At 40.7% G+C, this 14,540-nt stretch overlaps 2 protein-coding genes across 2 annotated transcripts in view; both read right to left on the minus strand.

The window, feature by feature from the left end:
* The window catches only part of Pcca (propionyl-CoA carboxylase subunit alpha), a 774,935-nt gene that overhangs the window by 731,565 nt on the left and 28,830 nt on the right, over nucleotides 1-14,540 (minus strand). The window lies entirely within an intron of this gene.
* Tm9sf2 (transmembrane 9 superfamily member 2) overlaps nucleotides 1-14,540 on the minus strand; it is a 45,486-nt gene that overhangs the window by 2,280 nt on the left and 28,666 nt on the right. The window contains exons 7-15 of the mRNA XM_052190576.1: nucleotides 13,469-13,580; nucleotides 12,320-12,399; nucleotides 11,354-11,462; nucleotides 9,435-9,567; nucleotides 7,826-7,945; nucleotides 6,509-6,566; nucleotides 4,599-4,758; nucleotides 3,734-3,885; nucleotides 2,334-2,445 (exon numbers count right to left, since the gene is read on the minus strand). Coding sequence (XP_052046536.1) covers nucleotides 2,334-2,445; nucleotides 3,734-3,885; nucleotides 4,599-4,758; nucleotides 6,509-6,566; nucleotides 7,826-7,945; nucleotides 9,435-9,567; nucleotides 11,354-11,462; nucleotides 12,320-12,399; nucleotides 13,469-13,580 — 1,036 coding nt within the window. The remainder of the gene's footprint in view (nucleotides 1-2,333; nucleotides 2,446-3,733; nucleotides 3,886-4,598; nucleotides 4,759-6,508; nucleotides 6,567-7,825; nucleotides 7,946-9,434; nucleotides 9,568-11,353; nucleotides 11,463-12,319; nucleotides 12,400-13,468; nucleotides 13,581-14,540) is intronic.

A 14,540-nucleotide genomic window follows, 5' to 3' on the forward strand; every position in this document is an offset into this window, starting at 1 on the left:
ATTTACATGCTAAGAAGTGTAAACATCGCAACAAATGACAGAAACCTACACAGACAGAGAAGGCATATTTCTGTCTATAAGCCAGAAAACTTAACAGTTAAGATGCCAGCACTCTCCACAACAACCTGGACCAATGCAGACACTAACAACAGTGTAAAAAGGTCCAGGGGCTCAGCTGGCACAGTGCTGGCCACACAGGCACAGGCTGAGTTCCAGGTTAGCCTTGTCCAAGGATTAGGTTGGGGAGTGACAGAAGGCATGAACATGTATCTGCAAACATCAGGTGAGCTAACCTGGAAAACTATCAGCTTCTCTGGGAAGGAAATCAGAAAAGTGAGAAGTACCACTGTATGGAAGACTATCAGAAAAAAGGCTTCATGTCCAGAACATATACAAGACAGCACGACTGAACAGTCACCAAAAACAAAGTGTTCCCTACTTAAGATGCTCAACACATCAGTCATGGAGCACAAAGATCAGAGTGAGACAGCACTGCATCCCCACTACACAGCCTCAGCAAGGTGCCAACAAGACAGACGTGAGAGCTGATGAACACTCAGAGAGCAGGAAAGTGTACATTGCTGGTGGAAACATAAAATGCAGCCCTCAGGACTTGAAGCAAAGAATCCAAAGCAATCCAAAAGAACACCCAAAACTCATCTAAATACTTGGTGGGTATTCACAGCAGCATTATTTATGACAGCTAAGGCTCACATGCCCACCAGTGAATAAATGTGTACACAAATATCACACACACACAAGACTATCCCATCCCCAAAGCACTGAAATATGCTAGAGTACAACCCTTAAAAGTATATCCTATGCTTTTTATTATTACTTTTTAAATTCATATATTATTATTGCGTATGTCTGGTTGTGTGTGGGGACCTGGATGTGCTAAAGCACATGTGTAGAGATCAGAGGACAACAGTGTGAAGCGGGTTTTCTTTTCCTACACAAGTAACGACTGGTGTTTCAGGGACTGAACTCAAGTCATCAGGCACTTCATCTGGCTGAGCCATCTCTATGGCTCCAGAATCTTTTCTGATTTAAAAAAGAAATCTCACTCTGGAGCTCGCTCAGGCTGGCTCTCAACTCTCCATTCCTCCTGCCTCAGCCTCTGAGTTTTGGGACCACAGACACATGCTACCATGCTCTCCTCTTAAAGACAGAAGGTTGCCATGGCCAGGGTCAGAAGGAAACAGACAGTCACTGCTTATGGAGTGTCTATGTGAGGAGAGAGTGAAACTGTTTTAGAGTCAGATAAGAGAGTTGCACAAAACATGTTAAGTGACAGTCATTATTTTTTTGAACTTTAAAAATGCAAATTTAACTTAAATGCAAAATAAAACCCAAAAAGCAAACAACAGCAAAAACAAAACCCCCAAAACAAAGCAGAAAACCAACTCAGTCTGACAGATTTTATCTATAGAAATGAAAGATGGTCCATCAGGCACGTCAAAGCTGTGACTGTGAGCTGCACAGGGCCAAAGAGCCACACCTGCAGCCCTTTATGAGACAGCAAACTTGAGAGGGGAGAGAATATGGATAATTGAAATGCATGGTTCTTGAGCTTTGAACATGGACACTGAGTTGCAATGTCAAAAGGCTGGACACTCTAGACCTTACCAGTCATCCTTATGTCTGGTACAGTGATATTATCATGGTGGTGTTGCCATAAACTATAACTCACTGCAATGCAATCATTGAAACTTTTCAATGAACTCTGCTTATCTTTTGTAGAGATATTTAGTGTGTGTGTGTGTGTGTGTGTGTGTGTGTGTGTGTGTGTGTGTGTATACACACGCGCTCGCGCCTACCTGTCTGAATCTGTACCACCTGTGTACAGGTGCCTAAGGAGGCCAGAAGAGGATATAGCATCCCACTGAGCCATCTCTCCAGTCCTCAACTATCTATTTTTACCAATGTTTTAGAACCTAGAAACACCTATAAGAATATTAATTTCATATCAGTCATAAAAAGCACTGAAAATTCAGTATAATATAGTATTTTTGGGAAATTAACAATCTAAAATCTTCACTGACAATCTTTCAACAAATACAATGAACAAGACTATGACCTTGATTCAATCCTAAAGAAGTCTTCTTTTGGAATGGGATGTAGAACTGGGGGGGTTGGGGTTAGGAGGGAGCAATGACTGGAATGTAAATAAATAAAATAATTTTTAAAAAGTCTTTTGATGTGTGGGTAAAAGTCAATTTCTTTGATAATAAACATATATGTAGAAAAATTATCTCAGTAATATTCAAGCTGAAATATGCCGGAAGTTATAATACTACTATAAATTAACATTGAATACTGCTAACACATACCTCTGCACATAGGTGAAAATAGCAAAGAAGTATAGTTGCTTCCGAACATGTAATAACCAGAATGATAAACACCAGAAACAGGAAGCCAAACATGTAATACATCTGGTGTGACCTGTAATCAAACATGTCAGGATACAATGATATAAATGTTTTGATACAATGACATTGCTCATTCTGCTTTCAACTAGGAAGGGCTTTCTTTCTTTTTTTTTTCAACAAATCAAACAAGGTAATTTTTTTTTATGATGAGGGGGGCTGAGACAAGGAAGGATATGGCGGTGATGCCCTCACATTTTCTTTAGCCTCCTGTTCAGGTAGACCCTGAAACTACTATTCAGGAAAATATAGCAACCCTGTTTACCTGCTGTGAGTCAGAAGTGTTTGATAAAAACACAATGGAAAGCCAATTAAACTAGGAAAGAAACCACATTAGCACATAAGGTTTTAGAATTTTGAAAACTACTATAGTAAATGGGGAAGAAAAATATTTTAAAGGTGTACAAAGCTCATTTTTATTCCAAGTTCATGTTACCTCAGATCTTGGCACAATTGTAGTACATGTCCATATGATTAAAGGCGATTATAACACACTACTCCTACTTAAAACACAATACAATAGAGAGGCTCAAACTACAATAATTCTTCACAGTGTGGTAGCACGAACTTTTACTCTCACCACTTAGGAGGCAGAGGTAGAGGGTCTCTGTGAGTTCAAGCTTAGCCTGGTTTACAGAGCAAGTCCAGGCTAGCCAGATAAACAGAGAAGGCCTACTTCAAAAAAGGCTTTCACACAGGAATGAGATATGGTGAATGCAGGCTCTGGGTGATTGCATAAACCTTCCAGGTCATGGAAATCAGCCTTCTTTCAAACTGCTAACTCATGTCCTCCCATGAGCTATCAGCTGCTTCTCTCTGCAGCAGTACAATTACTTAAGAGCATGGGCTAAGATGGGCAGTGGTGGTGCACGCCTTTAATCCCAGCACTTGGGAGGCAGAGGCAGGTAGATTTCTGAGTTCAAGGCCAAGGCCTGGTCTACAGAGTGAGTTCCAGGACAGCCAGGGCTACACAAAGAAACCCTGTCTTGAAACCAACACCCCCCCCCCCCAAAAAAAAAGAGAGCATGGGCTAGGAAAGACTTGGGCTGATATAATCACTCAACCTCCAAATACTCATTTTCTTCTCTAGAAGATGAGGACAGAATTCTGAAAGTTATAAAAGAATAACAAGGAGAATCAAAGCCTTCAATGAGTGCTAACAATTATCATTACCCTACTTTTTCCCAGAGAGATAACCTAATGTTTTGTTATTAGAGAACTGTTTACATCTGTAACCTATAAAACTCGACCGTGGCTCTACTTACAATGGTAATGAGGACAAGAGGACTTTGTCCTCAACTTACCAAATGCTGTTCAGAATGAAGAAAAGCTGTATAAAGATGCAACCGAAAGGCAAAATCCCACCCATGATGATACCAGGCAAAGGCTTTGTGTAGAATGACTGCTCAGGAATCTGACGTGGAATCTGATTGGTTCGAACTGGGTGTTCAATGGCCTTCAGCCAAAAGAGGGGGGAAAAAGATTAATAATTAAATAGCTGTTAAAATTATTCTGCAGTTTTTTTCTTAGTTTCTATATTAACATAACTGGATTGGACACTGAAAGTTTACTTAAGTCATCAATTGAAATATGTAATTGGAAGAAATGAATCAGACATTGCTAGGTACAATCCTTGGTCAGCCTTCTGGAACAGACCAAAGCTTTCTCTAGTAGTCATCTACTGACTAACAGCTTTACACAAAGCAAGAAATAGAGAGAACATAGTATGGCATTAACAAGGCAAACTCTGGATTTTCATTTTAATTATACACTTACTGAAAGATATTACTTGGTTCTGCAATTTCTTAATTTTTTTATACTGGGAAGTGGGCAAGAATACCTTCACTCCACACCACCCCCCAATTCACTGGTTTAAGAACATAAGGAGGAAATACTGCAAGCAAAAAATAAAACCAAAGAAGCCTATTTTGGGTGTGGTGGTGCATGCCCAAACTCAGAAGGTGGAAGGGGGCGGGGGAATAAGGATATAGAGAACCTGTCTTTAAAAACCCAACATTCCTAACACTATTACTTCATGAAGTGGTTTTGAAGCCCTGATCTTAAAGGTAAGTTTATACCTTATGATATTCTTATAGCATCTTTTCAGGCAGAATATATTAATTTACTCAGCTAAAAACTCACTGAAATAAGTTAGCACTATGAACTTACATTCTTCTTAAAGCCAAAGTATGCACCAATAAACGTCAAAGGCACAGATATGCAGAACCAGAGGGCCAAGATGGCAACCAGGGTGCCAAAAGGAATGGCTGCTGAAGAGCCTTCTCCCCAGAGGATTAGATTCATGATAAAGAAGTCAGCAAACACAATCCTGAAAGACAGCACCAAACAAAATGAAGCAGAGATAGTGCCCTATGATGTGTGTTACAGCAGCAGTGACTGAGGCAGAGAATAAAAAAGGAGGTAGAATTTCTAAGTCACAGATGACACACAATTTAAAACTTCACTACAAACTACAAAATTGCTTTTTCAGCTGCTTTGGCCAAGGCAAACTCCAACCGGCAGCTGATGGGAGCTGCCTTCCGCGCTTCCATCACAGGCAGAGCTGTTGTAACCTGCATGTCTATGGACAACTGCAGTGAGCATCTGGCACTTGCTGGCTCTGGTATCACTTCTGCATTTGCTGGCTGGGCCCCCTACGCACTGTTCATTTGCGCTGCTTTTTTGTGTGTTATTTCTATACTCTAGTCGCTAATTCCTTGCTAAGCACGGTCCTCCCCTTGTGCTTTTACTGAATTTAAACATCTAAATGTGTGCAGTTATACTTCCACAAGGCTCTGAGTACATTTCTCAATTAGCAACAACCCATGCCTTGGATGAACAGCACTTCCTATGGTACTGCCACTCCACTACTGCACAAAGCTTCCAAATACAATTTTTTTTTTTTTAGAACAAGGCTGTTACTTATAAAATACATACTTTACACTGTTATTATATGCTGGGGTTCAAACCTACTTCCTCACATGCAATACTCAGCATATATATGAATGGAGGTTTGATCCCCAGTGTAGAAAAAAAGCTCTGAGCAGCTGCAGCAAGCCACGCTCTTCATGAATCTGAGGACCTGTGCAGGATGGGGTACAATGACCACAAAGAAAGATACCAACAACCCTGACAATGGTTTCCAGATTTGAACATGGGAATGTCACTGTAAATTTCAGCAAACCAGTGAGAAACAATAGCAATGACATCAGTTTATTCTCAAATGTGTGCACAGCAAATGAGAATGGTACACTATTCTCTCAAGACACTTTTGCAGGGGTTGGAAAAATATTCACTTGCAGGGAAGATACTCATGGGAAGCTCTTTTAATGAGCTAGGATAGCTAAGCAAAAGAATCATCTGCACAGAATACATCATCTGAACAATAGGAGATGTCAGAGACTCGGGATGGTTGAAAAGCAAGAAAGGAGGCCGACAGGACAGTCCTGATAGCAGGTCACCTCTTAAAGGAGCATGTTTCCAATGCAGGTCTGTGAAGACACTGGCATGCCTCTGTTTTTGGCCTGCCAGTGAACAGCCCACAGCCCTGTCTGTCAGAACCTTGATCTTCATTGCTACTGTCTGTACAGTGGCCAGTTCCTGTCTGCCAGAAATGCTAAGATTATGGAAGATACTAGATGAGAGCAGAAGCACTTCTCATCAAGAAAGCCAAGGTTGCTATAATTTGTGAAGTCTGTTAAACTTTGGGGCATGCCACTGTACATACTGGAATACACCTGTATGCGGGCCTAGGCATCTTTCAGGGAGGAGCATGTGATCAGGTCAAAAGCTTCAATGCAACTTGTATGGCAACATGTCAGAACAATTGTGGCAGACTAAGACAGAACGACGGTTGCCAAGGGAGGTGCTAGCTTTTCTCCCTCACATACTACTAAAAGTTATATGATTTCCCATATAAGGTGCATGGTGTCATTTAGCACATGCTTACTAATATTCAAGTTAATAACCCTTTCCAGAAACTAAATGTTTTCTTAGGTACCTGATTTAGAGATGCAAGGGACTGAAAAGGTTGGGGCAATAAGAGATGATCATTGAGAATTATTAAGAAATTCACTTACCCAGGACAAAGAAATGATGTCAATAAAACATTTGTTTTCCACTTCTCACCCCCAAAGGCTAAGGAAGAAAAAAAAAAAGGTGTAAATACAGATTTTTCTTTAAAGAAAACCAAGTGTCACAATCCAGATGTTTGTCAGGCAGAATGAGCGGCTAACGAGGAAGTGAGCTTTGCACATCCTCGATGATGCACATTACTAAACAGCCTACGGTGCAGGCCAGGCCCAGAATTAAAGACTGCAGGGACTTGTGAGGGCTGGAGAGACATTAGTAGAAGGTCTAGGAGGGAGTAATATGACCGGAGAGAGAGGTATAAGTGAGCAGAGTCACTTCAGGAACCGAATGAAAGCCTTTGTGGCTGACAAGCCTCTAAGGCTGGTATGAGAGGTAGAGTCCAAATACCTCATGTATTAAAATACATATGATCAGCCTGATCCCATGTCCTTCAGGTAAAGAGTACAACAAGAGGAATAAGAAAGAACTTGGGATGGAACCCTGAACCCCAACCATCCCATAAACAGGGCCTGAGGGAATCAAGTCTAGCTGATATTCCTACTTCAGTCTGAGGTCTGCCAACCCCTATCTTAAGGTCACCTGAGCAACTTTCCAGTACTTCACTTCAAATACTGTTCCCACAGCAGACCATAGGGAACTAAAGACAGGCCTTCAGCAGGGCCAACTGCTGTTCTCTAACCTTGTCACATTAAGTCCTAGCTACCAACTACACCTGCAGCTCTAACCCCATACTCTCTAAGAGTGGAAGACATAGTGCTGGAGAGATGGCCCAGTGCTTAAGAGCACTGACTGCTTTTCCAGGGGTCCTGAGTTCAATTCCCAGCAACCACACGGTGGTTCGAAACCACCTGTAATGGGATCTGATGCCCTCTCTTCTGGTGTGTCTGAAGAGAACAGTATACCCACATACATAAAACAAACAAACAAATCTTTAAAAAAAGAGTAGAAGACACATCAATGAATGGCATAACACATCACTTCCTTCAGGGATCCCCAGTGACATTTTTGTTCAGTTTATGAATGTTAAACTGATTGGCTGCTTTGCTTAACCCAAAAAGTTAAAGCTTTAAAAGAAAAAAGGGAAAAGGACAGTCAATAAGCAGCATCACAACCATTTATGCTACTGTCAAAGCATTCTGAGATAAAACCTACACAGTCATCTATGCAACAAAGAAACCACTCTTCAGGTTTGTCTCCAGAAACCTCTGATCGCCATCCAGGTGCCTATCTGTGCCCTTCACCCACCCAGGTTCAGAACCACAATGGTGACAAACTCAATTCCAATCACTATGACTTTTACTTACACTTATAGAATCTGGCAGCAACATAGCCAGCAGGTGTGCCCAGTAGCACCCACAAGACCACAGCACATGTCATCAGGGCTCCTCGATTGGCAGGGGACAAGAATCCCAGACATGCAAAAACTAAGGAGTAAGCACACAGGGTTGTAAATGTTATTACTTGGCTTCCTTTGTGAAATGATAGAACACTTCACATTGTATGAACATGATCCTGCACAAATTAACTTTATTGGGAATCTCTGGAGGGAGGCCAGAAGATTCCGTATCTAGGTAGTTCCTAATAAATGCTAGAGTGAAACTCTACCTCAAGTGCTAATTCTGGGCTGAGTCCATCTGGCTCTCTGGTAGCAGCATCATGCTAGCTAAGCCTCTGGCTTATTCAGGGGCTTGTTCTCCAGGCCTACCTTCCTGCTTTAGTCTAATATTCTTATAGACCCTAGCCCTATCTAACAAATTGTTATCTCCCTGACATTAAAATAACAACAGCAAGTACTACTTGGTCTTCAAAACAAGCCTAGCAACCCGAGTGTAAAGCCTAAGGTATGAAGTGTGGCTTTCACACTGACTCGGATGCCAGGCATTTAGAAGTAAGCTATTCCTGTTGTAAAATTGGGCAATAATCTTACTAACAGACAGTAACTGCAGCAGTGTTCAGAGTGGCATGCACTGTATCCCAGCACTAGGAAGCAGGAACAGGAAACGCTGAGTTTGAGGGCAGCCTGGCCTACACACTAGGATTCCAAGCTAACTCAGGATACAGAGTATCCCTGTCACAAAAAAAGTGAAGCTGGACACAAGGCTGCACATTCCACCTTTACCTAAACAAGAGCTCATGTTCTCTGAACTCTTGACAAGATTCTCTGAGGACTAGTTCAGTAACAACTCTTGCTACTTTTCACCAGCAGCTGGACCCAGCAGGGAAAGCCATGGTTTAAAAAAAAATAAAAATAAAAAAATAAAAATTAAAATTAAAAAAATATATATATAAATGCAGAAAGTTTACTCATAAGCAGTTTCTCTTACAGAAAAGAACAGGCAACGAAACTGGAGTCAATACAGCCCCACGGAGGAGTCTCAGAGCAACCTGTCCTCTAAAGATCTATTTCACTGACAAGACTTTCTCCAGAAAGATCTCTCCCGATTGTCAGGAGGCTCAAAGAGAACCGTAGTTATGAACATTGCTAGAAAAAGCAGTCTTACTTACTTCCTAAATCATCTGCATGAGAAAACACTACAGAAACTTCCTGTCTCACCTGCAGTTCCCTATCTTTTCTACCCTGGACACTACAGATAATAAGGACTCTTAGCTGACTGCTCTTTCCTCAGCAGATGAACAGCCAAACTGTGTGGCACTGGCTCTAGATGGGTCCCCCAAGCCCTGCATCTCTAGCCCAGATCCAGAACTACAAAACTTAGTCTATTGGGTGCGCATGGAGGGAGAGGGCAAGTCAGCCTCTGCATGAGTCTAACCTGCGTCCTAGGCTCTCAGACCAAAGCGCACAGAATTTCAGAGTCAAAAGGGTAAAGCAAAGCTACTTTACATAGGAAAACTCATCTCCAAATACTATTAAAAAAAAGTATTTTCTTCTTAATCTTCATTTTAAAAACTTACACAGAGTTACAAAAGTCATAATTAAAATCTGTGTTCCAGATCCTAGGAAGACGGACAGCAGCATCCCCTTTCTTGGAGGACGGAATATATCCCCATGAACCAGTTTCCAGCCAAATTCTTCCTGGGCATCTTCCTACAAAAAACAAAAAACAAAAAAACACCAAAACCAAAACAAACAAACACAAAAAAAAACTCAGTTCAACATGTCACAGACAGGGTAACATTTTTGTTTACCACTGAATATGCTGCTGTATATTTTTCCAAACTTATGTTAATGTAAGCATGGAGTCTTAGACAGCTTTCTAGAATTGTTTCTAAAGGAATGCTATGTACTGAAATCTACAGTCATCGGAAAACTGCCTGCCACACACAACACCCTCCCTCCGTAAGATCATCGGCACTATCAAGAGAAAAGAAAGCATGAAGAAACTTTACACAGACAACAGGATTCCTCTCAACTGTGTAGTAAGCTTGTTTGTACTGCCAACCCAAATGGTACCTGCCAAACACATATATACTAAATCACTATCTCTACATGGTTGTTTTAATAGACATAATAAACGAACTATGTGAATCCTCAGTCTCCTTAGTCTCTTCCAGTAGATGAAAACTCCATCTCCCAACTACTCAAGTCTCCCAAACCTTGAGACATCCTTCTGTCATGCTTCAACATAGTAACATGGCCAGTGGACCCACAGTAGTACCTCCATGTCCTTGTTAATTCCTAACATCTTACTTGGTCTCTGTCTGGTTATACTAAATAGGCCTGCTTCCACCCTGGTTCCCATTAAGCTGATCTTCAATATGGCAGTCAGAAAGACTGTTGTAAGCAACTGAGTGGCTGGGCCAGAACCCTGGGTTCTGTACCCTCTACAACTAACTGGCCAGTCAGCTCACACCCTACATCCTAACGCCCCCTGGATGTGCCTGCCCACTCCCTTCCATCTTGCAACACCTTCTGCATCGGCATTTACACATGCACAGATACCTTTCAAGTTTGCTTCTTTACTCTGAGAACATTTTGAAGCTTCTTTTCATTATGTATTCATAATGGCTTATTGTTGTCAATAAATGTTTAGTATTCTACTATGTGGATATTCTATAATTTTTAAAATCAGTGGCCTATTAACTGCTTATAATTATACAGTTTTTAAGCAAATATAACATATCAACTGTCAGAAAACAAACAAGCAAACAATAAAATTCATTGTGCCCAGTTTAATTCCAAAAACTAAATGTTGGGTAGTCCAGGTATTTACAACACGAAAGGAGGCCTAGTACTTAGACTGTCCAAGTGCCTTCCATAGGGTGCACTGCTCTGCAGAAGTGTGCATACTCTCTCAATCACCCCACACAGGGATAGAGCCAAGTGAATAAACAATTGTAATGTGTACTCTCCTAATAGGAATGACATCCGTTGGGTTTTCTACTTAAGAGATAGTTGTATTATTACTGTGTGTCCATGTGAAGCTCAGAGGACTGCTTTCCGCACTGGGTTCTGTCACCTGAACTCGGTTTGTTAGGCAACACACTCAACATTCTGCTGGATGAACTATCTCGTGTTTGATTATTTTTTCTTATGTCCTCTGCCCAGTTATCTTTCCTTTCCAGATGAGTATCTGTTTTGTCTGTGTTATCCTTTAAGGCCTCAGTTTAGACTTCTTACACACAGAAAGTGTTTCCTTGCCAACTCCTCCTTCATCTTTCTCTGAACTATTTCCATTTACTAAGTTACTCTTTACAAAAATTGCTTCACTATAAATCTATTTGTGACCAAGTGGTTTTGTTCATGGTTCAGTTCAATTAAGTACAGACTTCATTTTATTTGTCTATGGATTTTCTGTTTTTCTGTCTTAGAAAATATTTCACATCTGAAATCTCTGTGGTGTCCAAAGACTAAATGAGATGTTTCCACTCACCGTAGAGTCCATCTGGTTATATCTGGCAATATCTTTATGTAGCGTGCGTAACATAATCATAGCTACCATTCCAGATAAGAAGAGGACAATAACCAAGGAATTCATTATGCTGTGGGAATAAGCACATCATGATGGAACTGCAGCTTAGTCACAGAGCAGCGTCAACACTGTTAAAACGGCTCAATCAGGGCCTTGCCTTTAACCCCAGCACTCACAAACACTCCAGTCACTGTGCTCAGAGCCATTATTATTATTTATGTGCACATGTGGCATTGCAGATTGATCTGAGGGTCACCCCAGGCAAGCCCCTTTCCACTAAACTACATATCCATAGCCTCTACAGTTGTACAGTCTAGAATCAGAATGATTTTTATGTGATCAACATTACTTGGTTAACTACTGTTTCCAAGTCACTCCAACACATACAGCAAGGTAACAAAGGACTGGCTTGGACCTTCAAGACACTTAATGATGGGCAGATTTACACAGTCAATTAGTGAATGTCAAAAGGTAGTCAGCAAAGTAGGAAAAGGAGAGAGACAGCAGACTGACTGAGCTCTGGAGAAAACAATGGCAGCTTCCTGAATACTCTGACAGGAATATCCTCAGATGCTCTATCCCATGATCTAAGTCTTTCATCATTCCCTCCCATGATGGAAGGCTTTCTAGATTAAGAAACAAACTTAGAAATAGATGGCCCGACCAGACAAACACCTCATGTCTTAAAGCATGGATTCTCAACCTGTGATCATGACCCCTCTGATAAGTCCTCATCTCTAAAAACATTTACATTACAACTCATAACTGTAGAGAAATTATAGTTATGAAGTAGTAACAAAAATAATTTTATAGCGGGGCGGGGGGGAGTGTCACCACAACATGAAGAATTATACAGGGAGGGCTAGAGGGAGAGGAAATGCTCATGGGAACAAGGACAGAGCCCTTGGCCACAACCGGCACTCTCACCTAAACCACTGAATGTGGGTGTGCGGCATAGACTCCAGAATATAGTCCCATCGAGAAGCCCATCTGATCTTTGCCTCTTCCTGGAGGGGGAAGAAAGAAACACTGAGCATCTCTGACAAAGTACATTAAGATCCTGAAAATTCTCTTCAATAGGACACTCTCCTACTTAGTCAGCACTTCTAATTTTAACAATAGTACCTGAATTACTAGTGAGAATGAAGTAGTTTCAGATTTATTCAAGTCTAGTGCAAATCAGAATTAAACTATGCAGTAAATTTAACAAAACAAAACAAAAAACCCAACAAAACAACAACAACAACAACAAACCCAGCAAACCCAAGAGGCCTGACAACAGTTACAGCAATTCTTACATGTTTGTGGTTTTTAAAAGTTCAGCTCTAAATTATAGCTAGCACAAATAGATTTTCAATACCAAAACTTAAAGTTATATTTAATTTCTTGAGAAAATAACCAAGCAGAATGAGTTCTTCTTTACATGGCACCCATGGGACAACCAAGAAGATCACAGATCTTATAATCCAGATACAATAAACATCTGGTAAATACCCACTTACACTGACACATACTGTTTACTATGCCGGCGTTGAAATGTACATACTACACATGGGGACATTAAACATCACCTGGATACTAGCTAATCAAGATAAAACTTTTAAAGCAGAGATGGAACACACCCCACACTTTTGATGATCATGTTTTCTTTCCTAACCAACTCCTCCACTGACAAAAAATATTTCTTAATACTGTAAGAGATCCAACATGAAACTCTCCATTTAAATTGATACCCTCATGCTGATTGCAAGAAATGATGGTGTTTCCCACAAGCTTCTGGCATGTCTGACACTTCCTATCACCATCTATGCCTATTTCCTGAAGCTTGCTTTATATGTTATCTCTCAGCTGTAACACACACGAAGCATAATTCTTCAAACTGTGCATTTTTTTCATTTAGTCTACAACTTAGTTTTATGTTTATGTTGTTTGGTGCACCAACAGGCTATTATGAAAAGCAGCTCATTAAAAGCTTATCTACTTGATAGGCTTGAGCATTAGTATTTTTAATTAGGTTAAGTGCTACATGTTTAAAATCAATGTCTGAATTATACTAAAGATTAAAAACAAACTCACCTCAAAACTAATAGAATAAGTATAGGCAATTTTGATCTCCCCAGAAGCCTTGTTACTTATATCCATGGGGGGTCCAGAGCAGTCTGGTTTATCTATATGGGTATGTTTGAAGCTGTGGGAAGAAATATTTTGGTAAGATAATAAAAAAGTTCAGTTAAGAAAATGAGGTAAAATACAGGTCATAAATTTTCTCCATATTTCACAATGCAGCTAAACATTAAAAATGACATCATTCAAACCACATTACAAAATTTGTCTCAAATCTGTATGTGTATGTCTGGGTGGGGGGCACACACACTTGTGTGCACGTATGTATGTCATTGCTTGTACATGTATGGGGACTGTGGGACATTTGGGGAGCCAGGCCTCTCCTACTGTGGGATAAGAGGCTTGAACTGAGGTTTACCTGGAAAACATATTTACAGCAGAGCCATCTTTCTAGTTCTCCTGTCACACTTCGTAACACAAACATTTACATCACAGAAATAACATACTTAGTTACATACTCAACTATAAGCAAAAAAAAAAAAAAAATCTGAACAGTTACATTTAAAAGAACACTGAAGTCCACTCGTCTTTTAAGATAGGATCTCACCATGCTGTTTATGCTGGTCACGTCTGGACTCAAGTGACCCTCCTGCTGGGACTACAGGCACACGCCACTGTACCTAGTCAATCTTATGAAAGCAAAGTCCACAGAGGGAGTTTAATTTAATTGCCATCTTAGTATGTCATATATTTCTTTACTACCAATAATGTGAAATGAAGCATGGCTAATTCAGTGGCAAAAAGTCATGGAAAAAATACAACTCACAGCCAAAACAGGTTCATTCTTGTCTGTCTGCCTGCCTCTTCCCTCTTCCTTACCTCTCACCACCCCCCACAACAGGGGTTCTCTGTGTAGCTATAGTTGTCCTGGGAGTCACCATGAAGACCAACCAGGCTGTCCTGAAACTCAGGATCTGCCTGCCTCTGTGTCCTGAGTGCTAGAAACAGCAGGCTCTACCAGGTCTGGCTCAAAACAGGTATTTTCAAGCAAACACCTTGACAACCTCAAAAGACTCCCTTGCAA

Source organism: Apodemus sylvaticus, chromosome 8, assembly GCF_947179515.1.
Source record: "Apodemus sylvaticus chromosome 8, mApoSyl1.1, whole genome shotgun sequence".
NCBI classification, from domain to species: Eukaryota; Metazoa; Chordata; class Mammalia; order Rodentia; family Muridae; genus Apodemus; species Apodemus sylvaticus.